This window comes from Prosopis cineraria, unplaced genomic scaffold (assembly GCF_029017545.1).
Source record: "Prosopis cineraria cultivar Desert tree isolate PC_DT_omini unplaced genomic scaffold, ASM2901754v1 PC155, whole genome shotgun sequence".
Lineage (NCBI taxonomy): Eukaryota > Viridiplantae > Streptophyta > Magnoliopsida > Fabales > Fabaceae > Prosopis > Prosopis cineraria.
This window is the reverse complement of record NW_026555482.1, coordinates 33,040-51,756: the sequence shown is the minus strand read 5'-3', so window position 1 is coordinate 51,756 and position 18,717 is coordinate 33,040. Positions and strand designations below refer to the sequence as shown.

At 31.4% G+C, this 18,717-nt stretch overlaps 1 protein-coding gene across 3 annotated transcripts; it reads left to right on the top strand.

Annotated features, from left to right (window-relative positions):
• The first annotated feature begins 8,320 nt into the window (after positions 1-8,320).
• LOC129295624 (uncharacterized) lies at positions 8,321-18,458 on the top strand. Of its 3 annotated transcripts, none has more exons than XM_054934159.1 (8): positions 8,321-8,730; positions 9,187-9,312; positions 10,260-10,460; positions 12,783-12,879; positions 16,263-16,366; positions 16,622-16,673; positions 16,902-17,128; positions 18,280-18,458. In XM_054934159.1, exons 1-7 carry the CDS (start codon positions 8,504-8,506, stop codon positions 17,124-17,126), a joined length of 1,032 nt encoding a protein of 343 aa, XP_054790134.1. In that variant the 5' UTR covers positions 8,321-8,503; the 3' UTR covers positions 17,127-17,128; positions 18,280-18,458. The 3 variants fall into 3 exon arrangements, with proteins under 3 accessions (XP_054790134.1, XP_054790136.1, XP_054790133.1); XM_054934161.1 differs by lacking the exon at positions 18,280-18,458 and adding an exon at positions 17,438-17,680; XM_054934158.1 differs by lacking the exon at positions 18,280-18,458 and having other exon boundaries at positions 16,902-17,344.
• Positions 18,459-18,717: the final 259 nt, after the last annotated feature.

Sequence of the window (18,717 nt, the reverse complement as noted above, 5' to 3'; positions counted from 1 at the left end):
ATTATTGTTCTTCTGGGCATTAAAAAAAGATCCAAGACATGATTATCATGAAACGTCTAAGATTAAACCTGGCAAGGGAAGCTTCATTATGTTAATTAATATTCCTCCACTAATACAATCATGTGAACCTAACCAGATTCTTCTCATTATTACTCTTTTTTGTTCTCAACTTTGAGAGAATGTGCTTGGCCAAAAAAACTTTGAGAGAATATGATGTTATTTTGTTTAAAAATCCAATATATGCTCAGCAGAATGAGAAGGGAAAGGAAAATAAACAAAAAATAAAAGTGCATGTATAGAAAATAATGTCTTATAAATATACGTGTAAGAAATAAGAAATAATATTATCATACTTGTCGATGATTGAGTTATCTGTAAGCCACATAATTCTTCAAAAATATTATTAAAATTAAACACGCGTTGGAGTGTTTCCTTGTTAATTTTACTTTAATTAGTTTACTGGCCACCACCGACCATCAATCACAAACATGATGGAAATTTCATGTCTCTTTCCCAATGGATTCATAATTTTTTATAATTTAATTTAATGATGAGGTAATTTTCCCGGTTTAATTTAAGTTGCAGTTTCTTGCGTGCACTTCCTTCCTTGCTGTTGAATTAACATATATTTATTTTTATGCCAGAAGAAAATTACGTTTTTAATTAGTTTTAAATTGAATTATCATTTGATATAATTATGAATTCGAAACATGAAATAAGAATAAAACAAGAATGAAATAGGAAATGTAAAATCACGCTTTCAATCCTCTAATTATTTAAACTTTCAGTTTGGTTCTTTAGTTTTGTAAAACATCTTTTTAATTTTCTAATTTTAACACTATCAAATTCAAATGATGATTTTTTCGTATAAGTTATTATTATTTAAAAAAATAAATTTAATGTGTTAATATTTAAACATATTTTGCTACATTTAATATTTTAATGTTGGAATTTTTTAAATTTAAACTGACAATATCATGATTATATAATTGAAAAGACATTTTATAAAATTAATATATTAAAATAAAACATTTTTTTTTCTTTTGGCCAAGGAATAGAACATAAAGCTCACGTCTTCTTTTGCTGCTCATCCTCTATCGTTTTACGGGCCAAAAAAAAAATCTTCCTCCTTTTTATTTTTTTAATATATTATCTATACCTACAATTAATTTAAGGTAAAAAAATACTTACATGAAAGTTCACAAATAATTCTAAATTTAACTATAAGTCATTTATATTCTTCAATTTCAAAACTTCCTTACTCTATTACCTTGATATTTAGTCAATGTATGTTGACCATTTGTGCATATATGTTGAGCCATTTTACATATTTGGCAAGCCATGTATGTCAGATCATTAGTTGAGTTAGTTTGAATGTGTTACATGGCATTTTGACTCTGGGAAAAGAGTGAAGAAAAAATGAGGAGTATTGAGGTGTTTAAGTCGAGCGAAGGTTGAAACAAACCATAAACCATCTTTTGCATTTATCTCCATCTTATATCGAGTACGAGCTACTTCTCAAAGATAAGTACAATGTTGTGAGAAGTTTGATGGGCGATTCCATAAGTTCATCATTAGGTATTAGTCAAAGGAGGGTTGCATTCAGAAGTCACGGAGCTGGAGATGTAGACTACCCCCTCCATTAAGGTACTATTTTTGTGGAGAAATTGCGTTGAGGTGGGCATTGTGGGTTAAGAACAATCTTAGAAGAAGGTCTTTTGGGTGTAAAAATTATAGCCATGTGTGCCTTAGCACTAATCTACCTTGATTTGAGTTTGTTTAGTCTAGGCACTGAGGGTCTAGTATAAATGTTAGGGTGGATACTATTTTCTCTCATGGTTGGACGATAAAATGGAGGAAATGCTGTAGCAGGTTATTCTCAAACTTTTAGGTCATATTGAGAGGTTGATTAAAGAGAATAAAGGGCTTTATGGATGAGGAAGAGAGAAGGAAGAAGAAATTGATGGCATTATACGTGGGTTGGATGAGACGAAGAAGAAGCTGAAAATGGCAATGGGTGCTTTAATATTGTCTTGGGTGTTTCTTGGTTTCAATTGGCTTGTGTAGAAAAGTACCTAAAGTACACAAGTTGTTTAGATGTTGCTTTATTTATAGGAATGCAGTATCTTTTTGTAATGGTCAAATGGACCCTTTATGCTCTTGTTTAGGACTATTGAATATTAGACTAATTGGGACCAATGAATATTTGAAAATTTGTAAGGAGAATTGTGTCTTCATGCATTTATTGTGAAAAATTGAAATGGGCATATCTAGCCATGTTTCTCTACACCTGCATTTGTTATGGATCATGAAGGTTGAACAACTAATTAAAGTGAACTATAATAAATTGCTATCAAAATATAATAATTAACAATAAACCTTTAAAGGTTGGCTGACAAGACAATGACATTAATCAAAATAGTTATCAAGTTATAACATACTCAAGTCTATAATGAGAACACTACTAAATCATTTTGCCATGATATAATGGTTGCATACAAAATACCAATGATGGCTGCATATAAAACGCAAAAGAATGGTGCCAACATTAAACTTTGCCATACACAGAATGACTATATATTTTCAAAGTTGAAATGCATGAAATAGAGGGTGAAGATTTGTTAATTTAGATGCTAAGGTAATTTGGTAGGCTACTAGCCCAATCCTCTTAAAAATTTGAAAAGGTCCAATATATCTTGGACTCAATTTTCGAGACTTGAGAGATCTGCCTATTCTCGTTATAGGAATAATTTTCAAAGATACATGTGCACCTTCCTCAAATTCTAGGGGCTTCCTTTTTTTATCTGCGTAACTTTTTTAACATCCTTTTTGATATTAACTGAAGCTGCTTAGTAGTTTCTTGCACTAATTCAGGTCCTAATAACCCTTTTTCTCCTGCATCAAACCAATAAAAAAGTGATTTACACTTTCTACTATAAAGAGTTTTATAGGATGCCATTCCTATACTTAAATGATAACTATTGTTATATACAAATTCTACTAATAGTAAGTATCTCTCATAGTTTTCACTTTGATATGATGTATAAGACCTATGCATATCTTATAAGGTTTGAATTGTTCTTTCAAATTGATCACCTGTTTGGGGATGATAATCCATATTAAAACTTAACTTAGTATCAAAAGCTTCTTGTAACGCTTTCCCAAAATCTTGAGGTAAGTCTAGGTCATGATCTAAAACTATACTCGCGGGTGCTCCGTGTAATTTTACTATTTCTTGAATGTATAATTGATCAAGTTTTTCCAAGGAATCACTTATCCTAATAGGAAAAAAGTGAGCTGATTTAGTTAGCTTATCAACTATGACCTAAACAGTATCTTTGCCTAATTGGGCTTAGGGCAATTCAATTACAAAATCCATGGATGACATAATCTTATTTCTATTCAGGAATATCTAAAGGTTGAAGAAAAGCAGAGGGCTTTTGATGTTCTATTTTTACTTTTTGATAAGTCAAACATCTACTCACGAATTCAACAATTTCCTTCTTCATTTCTGGCCACTTATACATTGTTCTTATTATCTTATATGCTAATATATTTTTGTGGATCTAGGGTTATGCTTCTTCTAAAATTTTCTTTCTAAGTCTCTCTGTTTAGGGTACATAGATTCTTCCTTGGAATAGAATTATTCCATCCAAAGTTTGAGAAAATCTTTTATGATTCACTTGACTTTGTAGGAATGAATTTTGCTGTTGAGCTTATTTAATTTAATTATTAAGATCATAACTTATTCTTAAAGCACTTAGTTGTATATTGTGAGATAAGACCATCATAAAAAGTTAAAGAAAGATATTATTATAGATTCTGTTGATTTTTTTTCAGCCCCTTTCCAACTCTCTTTTTTTCTCGTTGCTTTCCTTTCTCATAAAGTGTGTGAGCTATTTATAGTGCAAATGTGGAGGGTGAATGAGTGGTTGGAGGATTACCAACTCACTCAATTTTTTGTACGTATATTGTATTTATGTAACCCTCCCAAATATTCCTCCAATTTTGTATATTAGTCACATTCTAAAAATAAAATTCGATCCACTTTATAAGTCATTAGTTGATGAAATTGTTTTGTTTTCAGTTAAAATCCCTAAACTATCCTTGAAAGGTAAGAAAGAAAAAGATAAAAAATAATATTATATTATTTATTTACTTTTTACCTTTTACTTGAGGGTTATATTTAAAATTTTATTTACTTTTATTCCTTATACTTTTATCATATTGATATTGATAATATTGATAAAAATGACATATAAATAGAAGTGGAGGGAGTACCATTTATCCAAGCTAATCTTTTATTGTTGTTTTTTATCTTACGTCACATCACCATCATTTCCTTTTTTCTTTCTCTGCCACATGTACTCTATTTGTTTTTTTTTAAATAATAGAAAAGCTTATAAAAGATCAATTAATTTAACTAAGGTTTTAAAAATCAAACTGTAAGAATTTGAAAGTTTAGCTCTTAAGTTTAGAACTTCATTGTGATAGATTTGTAACTTATTTTTTAAGTTTTAATATAGTTGAAAAATAAACAAATTTATTCTTCGATTAAAATTTAAAATATAAGTTACAAATTCATCATCATAAAATGGTAAAATTGAGAATTGAATTTATAAATTTTTAAAGTTTGACACTTGAGATCTAGTTGAATTAATTGATCATTTTAGGACTTATCTGTCATTCTCCCCTTTTTTTTCACCCGTACTAGAAAAATGGGTAAATTGCCAAAAAAAAATCCCAATGTCTCAAAATAAAAACTAAATACATCTAAAGCAATGTTTTGCAAAATTTCTAGGGAATACGTGAGTCTCAAAATTCCTAGAGGCATCATGCATTTATCCTGGTATTAAGTTATTTAATATTATCATTACTACTTTTTATCATGCATTATACTAAACATATTTATTTATATGATCCTACTTTTATATTTATATATTTATATAATATTTGTACAGAATCAAAACGGAATTATTACATGTATAGATAGATATGTGTGTGTATATTGAATTATATTTATATTTTATTATGATTATTATTTTCGGAGTATGTAACACCTCATGTCCATCGGGAGCTAGTGTTGTTGCTGAAGTAACTTGCCATTGGCAATAAGAAGAGACTCTCTCCGTGGATGTCTTATAAAATTAAAATATACATTGAAGTAAGAATTTTTAGGATTTGGGCTTCATCTTTGATTACCGACACAGTATTTTGGGCCAATATCATATCACTAGTACATTACTTAAATGACACTGATAAGAGTTGGATATAATGAAAAGAATTAGTTTTTTCACAATGTGGCAAACCAAAGTTATCTCTTTTAGAAGAAGTGCTTATATTTAGTGACTAGAGTTAAGTGTGTAGGATAGACTAGTCCATCACAATTTGATAAACTCTAGTTTATGACTCACATTTCTAGAATAAAAAATTCTAGTTTTTGTAGAGCTAACTTTCAATCCTGAACATGTATAGAAATTGTTAATGCACTTCATAATCACATTAGCTTGAGGTAAGGAAGCTATTGCGAAGATAATAATATCATCGGCAAAAAATAAGTGCGATATTAGAGGGCCCATTTTCTTTAGTCTTATCGGCAACCACTCCCCAGATTTCACATGCATTTGGATGAGATATTAAGAGTTCACGTTTAATGTCATTTAAAGTTTTAAATGAAAAATTTTTGTATAGACCCAATTTATCACATCATTCATGATTTATTCAATAAACATATACCATATCATATAAATGACATAATGTACTTTGTTCATGTGAGCATTTTTTTGCCTTGAATAAAATTGCTTTCAATAAAAACATACACGAGCATAATAAAAAGTGAAACTATTTTATGACTTACAATTAATATCTTTGGCCAAGGAATCTTCCTCATCATGGCTTGATTATGTGGATAGGAGAGACATGATTTTACAAACAAACAAATATTCGATGAATTAGTCTCTTCACAAGAAGGTGGCTTCACATCACGGAGACATACTAAAAGGCAAATCTATGATAAGAGTGTCACGCAAAGGAAATCACTAGAAGGTTAGTGGGACCATACGGAATGGAATCCGTGGGGACCATTCTTTTCTCCCACATTCTCAGTCGTTGGTTTCCGTGGACAAACGTTCTGCTCCAACAAATGTTTCGTTGGCATCTTCCCTCTTAGCTTTCCAAGAAAAGAAGTCCACATTATCGTGATTAAAAAAGTCAACGCAATCACCATAGAGTGAAAATGATTAGATGAATCAAGATTTAAATTTTTATTGAAAGTTAATCACATTTAATAAATATTTAATATATGAAAAAAATAATTTAAAAAAAAGAAAATAATTTTTTTATTCTATTTATAAAATATGCCATTAACTTTTTATTTCTACAAAGGAAATAGATATATTTACCATTTCATTTTTATAAAACATTTGTTTCAGAATTAGAAAACACTTTTTTATTTACTGAATATTGCATTGGTATCCAATTTATTTCAAATAAAATTATTTTTTTATGAAATTATCTATTATTCATGGGTAGAGTTGAGTAGGATTATATTTGTTATAAAACTTTTTCAATGGGTATTTAACATAGTTACACACAAACTTAAAATTATTGATTAAGTTAATATAACTTCTTACTAGTTGAATTAGATGTTTGTTAGTAAATAAAATTGCTTTCAATAGGAGAAATATGTTTTATTCTTAATATAAGACACACTATGAGATATTAGTTACATTTTTTTAATATTATTCCTATTTAAATTTATTTTTTATAATAGAGAATATAATGTAAATTTTAAAAATTTTCATTCAAATAATGATAAAATTAAAATTTATTATATTTTTTTGATAAAGTTAATAATTTAATTACATTTTAGTAGTTTTAGTAAGGTAGTTGAATGTATCTTGTAACAAAGATCATGTAAGTACTCAGTAATTACTCCCCTTAATCCATGTACATGAGATGTTAGTTTTTTGTCCCTAAATTTATAACGCTTGTCAGAATATTTTTAAATAAATAACAATTTTACCCCTATATTGTCTTGGAAATGAAAAAAAGCTTTATACTGTGTTAATTTTCTTTTAACAATTGGTTAAGGCCAAAACCAAAAAATGTTGTTTTACATAAATAACCATTATCATTAGCAAGGGTGAGTATTTAGTCAGTTCAGTTTCAATTTTTCTAAAATTGATCGACCGAATTATATAAAAAATTTGGATCGAATCGAATCAAAATACATAACCGAACCAAATTAAAACCAAACTGAATTTTAATGATTCAATTTGATAGGTCTATTCAATTTATGGGCTTTGATTTGGGTCTATGAAGTTTAATTGTTCATATATTTTTTTATCCAATTTTTTCCTTTAATGTTGAAGGCCTAATAAAAAAAATAGTAATTTTATACCATAATTCATGAGAAATTAATAAGACTCAATATTATTGCATTAAAAATTAAATTATAGAAATAAAAAATTAAAATATCATATTAAACAAAAAAATACTACTACTGCAAGTAGTAAAAAAATATTTTTTACTCATCTAGATGAGAATTTATTCATATTTTTAAAAATACAAAAAAATGGATAATTCAATTAATTTGATTTATTTGATTTTAAAATTTTCAAATTGAATTGAATCAATCAACTAAAATTTTCTTTAAAAGAAAACTAAATTGAATCGAAAAATTGAATAGATCGAATCAAATAGATGAAATTCAATTTGATTTGATTCGATTTTTAATTTCGATTCGGTTTTACTTATTCCTAATTATTAGTTCACGTAAATTAATTAAAAACATTTTATATAGAATAAAAACGGAAAGAGCATTGCTATACTCAGACCTTGGTGGCACATATTTGACCCTCAATTAACAGTTTCAATAGTAACAAGTAACAACGATTAAAATTGTGTTTCTTTTGTCCGTTACATTATTAGGCCAATAATTACATAGTAAAATGCTTTTATAGATATAACCTATATATATTATAGGACTAAACTAAATAAACAGCTTAACATTTATTATATTTTATATTATAATTAGTTTATTATATTTGTTAATAATATTCTGTTATATATTTATACACCAATGATAAATCTTTTGTACTTTTTAAATATAAGTAATGATAAATTTTTTATATATCAACATGAATAGATGATATTTCTAAATTTTTAAAAATTTTGTTCATATTTTTTGGATTATTAAACTAATTTATCCGAATAAAAATAAGCATCTATATACTTGTGTTATCTGAATGGTCCATGTTTATTAAATAAACACATCTTATGTATATGGTGTGTGCTAAATATCAAGTATCATTCTACTCGAAAAAAGGAAATGAAATATCAGGGATCAACCTTTCAAATATACGTTCTCCGTTGGAAGAAGTAACACAGAATCCGGCTCATTTCGTTATAGCGCAAAGATCGATTGCGCAGTCCACCCAGCTACTGATAAGTAATACCATCTGAAAACCTCTTTCTCTCTCTCTCGTCGTGACCATCGTCAATGGCAGGGATTCGTTTGCATCTCGATGAGTCCGACGCCTCGCAACAGGCGCGGGCAGCAATTTCTTTGCCCACTGCCGATCTGGTCTCCGACGATGACCGCTCTGTCGCCGCCGATTCTTGGTCCATCAAGAGTGATTACGGCAGCACCCTTGACGACGAGCAGCGCCATGCTGACGCTGCTGAAGCTCTGTCCAATGCCAACTTCCGAGCCGTCTCGGATTACAGGTCTTTTTCAGCTGCTATTTTCGCTTTTCTTTTCTTCAGTGTGGTTCTCTTCGCTTAATTTTCTGTGAAATACGTCTAGAGAAAGAGAATAGGTATATAGGACGGATTTAGGATGGAATTTGTGAAAATTTCTGATGCAGTTGATTGCATCGTCATTGCTTTGAATTTTCATATAATGAAAGTGACAGTATTTAAGAAAGAGAAAGGGGATCTCGGTCAGGATATTGGGCTTTTTTTTTTTTAAATTATGAATGTGATCACTTCGTATTATGCTTGTGATCATTACTCTAACTACGTGCAAGTAAATACTAAATTGTAATGACTGTTTTATTTTGTTAATTACGTTGGTAGATTTGCAATCAGCAACTGCTGCTTATTTTAAGGGAAAAGTGTTAAATCTGCGCTACTGGTTGAGTGACAAATTTTCTATCCTAAAGTTACTTTTTGGGTGTGCAGTTCTGACAAGGATGAACCTGATGCTGAGGCAGTTACATCAATGCTAGGTTTTCAGAGTTATTGGGATTCTGCATATGCAGATGAGCTTGCAAATTTTCGCGAGCATGGCCATGCTGGTGAAGTTTGGTAAATAAATTTTGACTGCATTATGTGCTTCACTGGTCCATGTGAGTTTTCATAGAGATTAATTGCAAATATCCAATGATAAATAGTCAAGCATAAGTTAAATATTATAACTTCATAAAAAGGAACTATCAACTGATCTTATCTCTATAACATCATAAAAGGAACTTTCAACTGATTTTATCATTTTTGAAGCAATGCATGCTACCTACTTCTTACTGATGTTGCATCTATGTCTTGTATCCCATTTCTTCATTTCTACTCTTTTTTTTTTTTAAAGTCAACAGCGTAATTGCTGACTAGATGCCATATGCTGATGACCTATACAAGAATGGGTAATGATTAGTTCTTTTGAGGTTTTCTAGGAGAGTATGAGTAATTTCTTTTTCTTTTCTTTTGTTTAAACAAACGCAAAGTTTCAAAGTTTTAGGCGTAAAAAGTTATTTTGGCTTTCTACACATCGTGAATTCCTAGTTAAAGTTATAATTCCTTCATTATTGATTTTTTTTATATGGTTGATACTAGATTCTAGAGTCAGTAGTTACTCTCTTGTCTTACTACAGCATTACCATGCAAGTCTCTGTCGTTTTAGCTTAACCAAGTTCCTCCATTTTTCCATTTAGCATAATTAAATCTGGGAATGCACGCACACTCACACATACACACACGTGCGTGCACACACGCGCACTCTTTTTACTAAAATGCTAATGCTTCAAGACATTCAATATACTAATATAAGGGAAATAATGATCTTATGAAAAACTAAACTAACAAAGGCTAGTGTAATATCTTAAAAAGAATGTTGGGAGGAAACTAGCTGCATGTATGCCTTTTTGTTTTTTCTTTTCACTTGAATTTGTTAACTCCTTGAGAATGTTGAACACTGAAATTGCTACAAGGAGATGTTATCTTTTGACATATATGTTCCTCGCCACCCTTCCCGTGTGCAGGTTTGGAGTTGATGTGATGGAAAAACTTGTGTTGTGGACCAAAGCCTTGTGCCTTGACATTTCTCAAGGACGCATACCTGATAACGTTGATGATATCAAGTATGAGCCTACTGAACAGGATGACAAGTATTTATCTAGTTGGAGTGTCCTTGACATTGGAACCGGCAATGGTCTGCTTCTCCAAGAACTGGCTAAACAAGGGTATGTATTTGCTATACTTATCTGGTAATTCGTTCTGTATTACCAGAAATCAAGTTGCACAAGTTAATACCTTCTACAGAAGTGGCTTACATTTGCAAAAAGTTTGTGCAAAATGTTCTGAATCAGAATGAGATTCTGCAACTCTAGGTTGTAGGGGGCAGGGTTCTAGCTTTTCGATGATCTATTTTTTTTTCTTTTAATGACATTTGCACTTTAGAGTTATCTGCAAAGTACTAAATATAACCTGCACCCAGAAAACCTAAAGACTAGAATGATTTCATTGACCTAAATGTAGAGAAACATGGAATTATTTATGCCTTTCTAAAGAAGTTGCAAAAGTTCCTCTATATTTCTTTGTTGTTGCATTCTGCTTAAATGCATTTCTTACTTCCTCTTGATCTAAATGATTGAAGTTTGGAAAACTAAATTGCTTGTAGATGCAAAACTGTTGGTAGACCCAAGTGTTCTTTTCGCTTGATGATTATGTATATTCCATTTATTTTATTTGTCATCTGAAGAATTTGATAGTTATGAAGAGGTGTAGTTTTTGAAGTCCAATATTTCCCTTTTGATTGTGGTCACCAGTGATTAGGGAAAAAACATTTAAATTCAACAAGTCATGTTGGAAATAATAAAATTTTATTTCTATAGTATGTCCCCTAGGTTACATGTGTCTCTCAGCATTTTAAAGTAGTTATGTGTCATTATGTATGAATTATGTTAGTTTTAGTTATGAGCTTAAAAGTCATTAAGTTATGCATTTATTTGAAATGACTTTAAGCATGCCCTAATAAATGGGTTGAAGTTTATAGGTTTTGCAAAGTTGTATAAGTAAGCTGGATATTTTTTGGGTATTTGAGGGAGGAATTTTGTATATTTCTTATAATAGAAGTGTGTTTTTTGAGTATCTACCTCTTCCTAGTATATTCTTGAGTAGATTTTTGTGAGTAAGTAAACAAGTATTCTTTTCCTCCAATTTAGAAAGGGGATACTTGGAGGAAGAAAATACTTCAAATAAAAGCCTACTCAAATCTATTGCAAATGATAATAGGAGGGGGACACTTCAATCTCATTCATATCCTTAATCAAAATATTATAAAATCTTTCAAATGACTTGTTACATGCTGGGCAACTTCATTTTCATCATCTTGCTTTGTGTATGCCTTGAACCCACACTGTTCATGCCATCCAAACTTGCTTTCAATTGTAGCTTTTTACGGAAAACTTGATTAATGATTTGGATCAAACTTCTTCACATGAATGCATCGTCAATGCCAGATTCAGCTTTTGTTTTAATTACTTGAGTATCGTTTAAATTGAATAGTTACAAGTTGACTTTGTTCTCCATATTTCAAATTTTGGCTATTGCAAAACTTTAGAGGCTGCTTGTTCTCAACCTCATTATTTCTTAATGCCTTCTTCTTGTCCTTGCTATCTCGATAGGTTTTTTTTTTTTTTTTCCTCTTCAAATTTGGGGATCTCACATTAAATCCTCAACAGTTCACTTGTCTTCAAATCCATAAATGCTGACACATGCAAACAGCCATTTTTTAAAAAAATTTCTTTAATAAACCCTGCAGCTACTTAACTTGGCTGTGATACTATTTTGTTATAAAGAGGATAGTTGGGGGGGAAGAACATGTAAAACCAAAAGCCTACTCAAATTCACCCAAGAGGATACTAATAAGAGGGAGGCACTCAAAAAACATTGATTCCATAAGAAATGTATAAAACTCTGCTCTTATGAGACTCAAGACGCTTAGTGAAACAAAAGATTATCCCTACATGTTGAAACAAAATTTCAAAAAGGATATTGGAGCATATAGTTTCCCCCCTTTTTCTTTTTTGGTGTGGTATCTATACTACTAATTGGTCCAATTCAAGTACTATTAAGCCCCAGATGGAGATAGCTCCTGTAATGTGGTTTTTTAATTCATGAGTCTCAAACTTGAGGCCTTACTATTGGAGTATTAAATCAATTTCACTTGACCCAACCACCATAGGTTTATAGGTTTTCTAGATACTTTTTTTTTGGCCAAATAGGTTTTTTGTTTTCTTAATACTGAAACTCTGGATTAGTTTGTAGAACATTTTTAATGTTGAAACAGAAAGAATAGAAGCAAAGAAATATATTGAAGATACAAAAATCAAGGGAACTAGCACGAGTTTGGGTTGTTGTAAGTTTTCTTGACGATGAAATCCTCCATTGGCATTTTTAGGTATCTCTGTTTTGAGGTTATGGGTTGATGACGTTTGCATTTATTTATGTTTTATTTTATGTGAATGCTTTGGTAAGCTTACTCTTGACATATCTGGCTTCAGGTTCTCTGATTTAACTGGTACTGATTATAGCGAAGGGGCCATCAGCCTTTCTCAAAGCCTTGCTGATCGTGATGGGTTTTCCAACATCAAATTTTTGGTATGCTTAAAATGTAAAGTTGTTATGAATTTTGTTTCACGTGTGTGCATGCAAGTATGCCTGGGTGTTTAAATGCATGCTTAGTTATCTTTCTCTTGTGTGCCTTAAAGATAATGGGTCATGCTATTTACGTGGGTTATCATTATTTTGTTGAAGACGATTGATATGGATAAAGGTTGGAGCCAGGCTTATCCATAGGTTTTTAAACTTTGAAAGCATAGCCCATTTATAGATGATGCACATATGCAGAACTCTCCGCTTCTCAAAGATTAGCTGTCTTCAACCCTTATCCTCTTATATATAACACTCAAAAGTAGAAATTAACTACAACATGAACTTCTAAGGGGCATTTATGACAAGGATAAATTTTTATTGTTGGGAAACACTTGAAAAGTCATGAAACACCAAAAAAGCTAGGATGGGACAAAGACTCCATAGAGTGACCCATGCCTAGTGTAGGGTGGAAAGGATTTTAAAAACACCAACCACCCTTTTTTTTATATTGTTTACAAGTATCCTCTTATTGGAGGTAATCTTGTTCGAGGCGATGTCAGGCACTAAATGTAAGTACTTTTCTTAGTAGAGATTTGAACTTTGATTCGCCATGGTGTGAGGGACTAGCTCATTCCATTAGACCCAACCCCCATTACTTAAGGCCAACCACTTTTTTTGTGCACATTGGTATGCTTGTAGGTGGTAGACTTGTTCTAATCTAACATTAGCATGTTCTCTTGGAAGGGGCACTAGGAAGGGTGAATGTCGACAAATATATATTTCTGTTGGAAATGGGGCTGGATATCCAGACCAAAGCTATGCTAGAGAAGAAAGAAGAAAGGGAAAATGAAACTTTTAGTTTCTCAAATTTGTTTCAGTTATCGATTTGGTTATTCAAGTTTAATTTTGACTTATTTGGTTCTTATTGATTAAAAAGAAGGTAACGCTATTAAAATATGCTAACATAGATAGTAGAATATTGATGTTAGTCATGTAGATCAATGAAATGAAATATAATTATTTAGGTAGAGAAAAAAGCTTATGACCGTATACCAAGAGAAGTGCTCTGGAAAGCGTTGGAAAAAAAGGGAGTACGGATTGCTTATATTAAAGCCATACAAGATATGTATGAGGGGGGTAAAAACTAGTATAAGAACGCCTAGTGGTCAAACAAAGGATTTTCCTATAAAGATTGGACTACATCAGGGATCATCTCTGAGTCCTTATTTGTTCAACTTGATCTTAAATGTTTTGACGGAACATATTCAAGGGGAAATTCTGAAATGTATGCTCTTCACGGATGATATAGTTCTTATAGCAGAGACAAGGGAAGAGGTTAATTGCAAACTTGAGTTATGGAGGAGGACATTGGAGTCGAAAGGTTTTCGTCTGAGTAAAAGTAAGACGGAATATTTATATTGTAAATTTGGTAAAGGACTATTCGACAATAATTTGGAAGTGAAATTAGGAGATCAAATTATACCTCAAGTGGAAAAGTTTAGATATTTGGGAGCCATTATTTAAAATGATGGCGAAATCAGTGGAGATATTTCACATAGAATTCAAGCTGGGTGGTTTAATTGGAGAAAAGCTAAAGGAGTTATTTGCGACTGTAAGGTGCCTAATAAACTTAAAGGAAAGTTTTATCGCACTGCTATCAGACCGGCAATGTTATATAGTAGTGAATGTTGGGCTCTAACGGGACAGCAAGAGCATAAAGTTGGAGTAGCAGAGATGAGAATGTTACGATGGATATGCGGACATACACGTAAAGATAAAATTCGAAATGAGCACGTACGCGAAAAAGTGAGGGTGGCACCTATTGAGAAAAAAATGGTAGAAAATCGGTTGAGATGGCTTGGGCATGTACAAAAAGACCAAGGGAGGCACCAGTGAGAAGAGTGGAACATATAACTTTGAGTCCGATTAAGAGAGGTAGAGGAAGGCCTAAGAGAACACTCTTGGAAGTTGTTGAACGCGATCTCTTAATTAATAATATTCCTAAAAGCTTGATAAATGATAGAGCACAATGGCGTCTTGCAATCCATGTAGCCGATCCCACCTAGTGGGATAAAGGCTTGTTGTTGTTGTTGTTGTTGTTGTTGTAGGTAGAGAAAAAAGACTTAGAAATTTACAAGAGAACAAAAGGCAGCCTAGCCAATTATATTGATAAAAAATGAAACTAATTTAAGGGTTAATTTGTTATCATTTGACTACATATACATGTCAAATCATCAACATGCTTTACATATTAGATTTATTTGAGAGTCAATTTGTGTTTTTAAATTTAAAGGACTAATGTGATAATTTAAGAAGATATAAAATGACCAAATTAATAAAAATTAAACTTAAAAAGTTCAAATTGATAACTGAGACAAACTTAAGGGATTAAAAGTTTTATTATTTTAAGGAGAAAATAGAAGGGGTGTCTGAACTCCTTTCAATAATTGGTGAGGGAGTGTTGGCATGGAAAATTTTAAGCTATTGATGGCCTACTCTTCTGTCAACTGTCATTCTGGATGAAAAAAACCTTTTTCATTACACATTCAAAGCTAGTGGGCCTGGATATTAAGAGCACTATATGGTCAATGGGGAGGCTTGCATGCATGCAGAAATCTGCCTCACACATTGCCACCCCCTCTTGTTATTTAAAATGCTTGAGAATAGAGATTAACTACAAGATAAACTCCTAAAGGTAATGATATAAGATAAATAAGACGTCTAGACAATTCTAAACTCTATGACTCCCAAGAAATCAGAAACTCCCAATCTTTTTGTAGTTCCACGTTATTGAGGTTTCACAACATTGTTATATATTATGATGAACCAAACACCCTCCCTCACCCAAAAAAAAAAAAAAGGGAAAGAAAACGGCATTCATGTGACCCAAATCAAGACCATCTAGATGATTTACGTGTACAATCATCAATTTTCATTACCACATGAATTGCGTTTACCTAAGTTGGAAGGACTTAATTGATATATTTTTTAATGTTGAAAGACGTGATTCACCTGATTGAAGTAGAGGGACCACTTTGAAACTTTTACAGTAAATAGAGGAATAAAAATTTTCTTTACACTTAAGCCAAAGGAATTTTAGTTGTTTTAATAAATGCATTTTAAATCATTTAATAAATACTTTAGCAGCCTTATTATACTCTTTTCTTAATTGCAATGTGTTTCCTCTTAATGTCCATTCAAACACGTCGTGTGGGAGGATCACAAACCTTAACACCAATATGACACCCGAATATTGACATTACAATGCGTTTCTGTTTTGCAACTTTTGATAGCTTGTTGTAACGTAAATCCCATTCTTGTGCCATTAGTATGTCTAATGGCGTATGGGTTGCATCACATTTATAATTCATTGCCTTTAATTGATTCAGGTTGATGATGTTCTTGAGACAAAGTTGGTACGACAGTTTCAACTTGTAATGGATAAAGGGACCCTAGATGCTATTGGATTGCATCCTGATGGTCCTGTCAAGAGGTAACAGAGGATACTGTGTTCCCAGCGGTTCTGTTGTGCTGATGTTATTTTTCTTACTAAGATTATGCTTTCTATTCCTTTCTTACTCAACATCTCATGTTAAAAATTAAAAGAATTAAATCAATACATTAAATCCAATAACTGTTATGAGTTTAGAGGGGTGACAATTATGTTGTTGTATTCTGATTTATTCTACACTATATTATCTTCTTAGCCTAATAATGAGGAATTGTGTCCTGGCTTTCTGAATTTCAGAATGATGTATTGGGACTCTCTATTTAAGTTGGTTGCTCCTGGTGGAATACTAGTAAGTAGTCAAGTTTGTTCAATGTTGATTCTGAATTTGGGGCCTCCTTTTATTTAGTGTTGCCAAATTGTCCTTGTTCATTAACTGAACCAACTGCAAATTGCGATTATCATTTATTGTTTAGATGATTTGATCGAAGCTGTGTTCTGCCTTAATATGTCTCGAACAAATTCAGTTTTCATGATAGACATCTCTCTTAACGCTGCCTTTTGTTTCTTGGCATGGAAGGTAATCACATCGTGTAACAGTACAAAAGATGAACTGGTGCAAGAAGTTGAAAGTTTCAACCAGAGAAAAATTGCTGCCGCACAGGGGCATGAAGCAGCTGAGGACGGGCAATCAGGCAAAGATCTTCCATTTCAATATATAAGTCATATCCGCACATATCCAACCTTCATGTTTGGAGGCGTGCTTGGCTCCCGTGTCGCCACTGTGGCGTTCCTTCGGAACTGAAGGTGACTATCTTTCATCATTCTGGATTTTTTTCTCTTTCTTTTTTTGCCTTCTAAAACAGGTTTGAAATTGTTAGTGTTAGTATTCGTGTGGCTAGGTGGTTGTTTGTATCAAACCGTAGATATTTGGTTAAGAATCATGTAGAAGTGAAGTAATTGTGGGGTAATAGCTCTTACTGAATCAAGCTTAGTTGAAATAGTCGCCCATTTTGACTCTTACTGACTGACTTGTGTGTTTGCCTTAGACTTACCCTTTCAGAATTTTTCAAATGGTTTAACGGATCATTTACTTTATTTTTTGGGTCTCGTTAGGTTGACGCTCAAATGATTGGAGATTGCAAAATTTTGGTAAAATTGTTTGTTTGTGTCATTGGATTTTTTTTAAATAAACATATAATTCTTAGAGGGTTTATTTGGGATAGATTTAATTAATTATATTAAGTTCATTTCATATCTTATATTTCAAGAGAAGTAAACGATGGAGGCTACATGAGTGGGCTTAAAAAGGTAAACAAATGGATGTTACATTGTAGGCGTGTAGAATTTATGCATTTCGGTCTTGGATTATTTATATCTAATTTAGGTAAATAAAGCTTTGTTTTTTTTATATTAGATTATTATTCTTTTTATTAATAATTGATGAATTATCTATATATTTAATTTTTATATAAAACATTTTAAATCTTAAAAATTAAATTTAGATAATTGGAATAATATTCACAGAATTTGCTTCATTTTGTCTTTTGCTTTACCAGCGAAGCTCCTCCCTCCATGTTTTTTTTTTTTTTAATTGCTCATTGAATGTTTGAGGCACAGTTAGGTACCTAACCGTGGGCATATTTTCTAGCAGGGATTTAAACATTTATTCATCACATTATGAGGGACTAATTCTTATCATTAGATTCAACTCCGGTAGCTTCTCCATCATTATTTCTTGGAGAGTAAAAGGATAATGACATAATTGAAAAGATGATTTTTTTTATTAGGTTTGTCTCGTTATGTTCTTCGAAACAAATATGCTATGAATGTTTTCGAAAGATCTAATCATTTAACGTTGAGACCAACCAAAAAAAAAATTTGTTAAGAAAAATGTAAAATTTTAATCACAGAATTTGCTCAGCGCCTTCATCTTCAAAATGAACTGAATTTTGCAGGAACTGAGTCATAGCATAGCCACAGGGAAAACAAGTTCGACAGTTATTGACAGTTGAAGCTGGTGTCCTGAATATTCGATGATTTTTGTGTGAATCTTTTCACCTGGTTATTTTGTCCGTGCATGTTGTGTTGCCCTAATGAATAAGTAAAAATGACAATTAAGTCTTAAAAAAAGAAAGTTAATGATACTTAAATCTTAATAATTTCTCTTAAAAAAAACGTTACAAATATCAATTTAAATAATTATAGATACAGAAGTTTTAATTATAAATTGAATATTTAAATTCTAAATTAACTCTCATTTTGTAATTGGAATTCCGTCTACAATGGTTTAAATCAATACATATAACTTATTTAAAAAAAAATTGTTGGATACTTGACTGTTATTTATTTTTTTTAAGATTTATTTGACATTCTCTCAAAAAATAACCTCATGT

Excerpts from the sequence above, each read along its gene's own strand:
- LOC129295624 (XM_054934159.1), top strand. The coding sequence starts at position 8,504 with ATGGCAGGGATTCGTTTGCATCTCGATGAGTCCGACGCCTCGCAACAG. Across the intron at positions 10,461-12,782 it reads CAAGAACTGGCTAAACAAGG|GTTCTCTGATTTAACTGGTA; the intron begins GTATGTATTTGC and ends ATCTGGCTTCAG. Across the intron at positions 16,674-16,901 it reads TTGCTCCTGGTGGAATACTA|GTAATCACATCGTGTAACAG; the intron begins GTAAGTAGTCAA and ends TTGGCATGGAAG.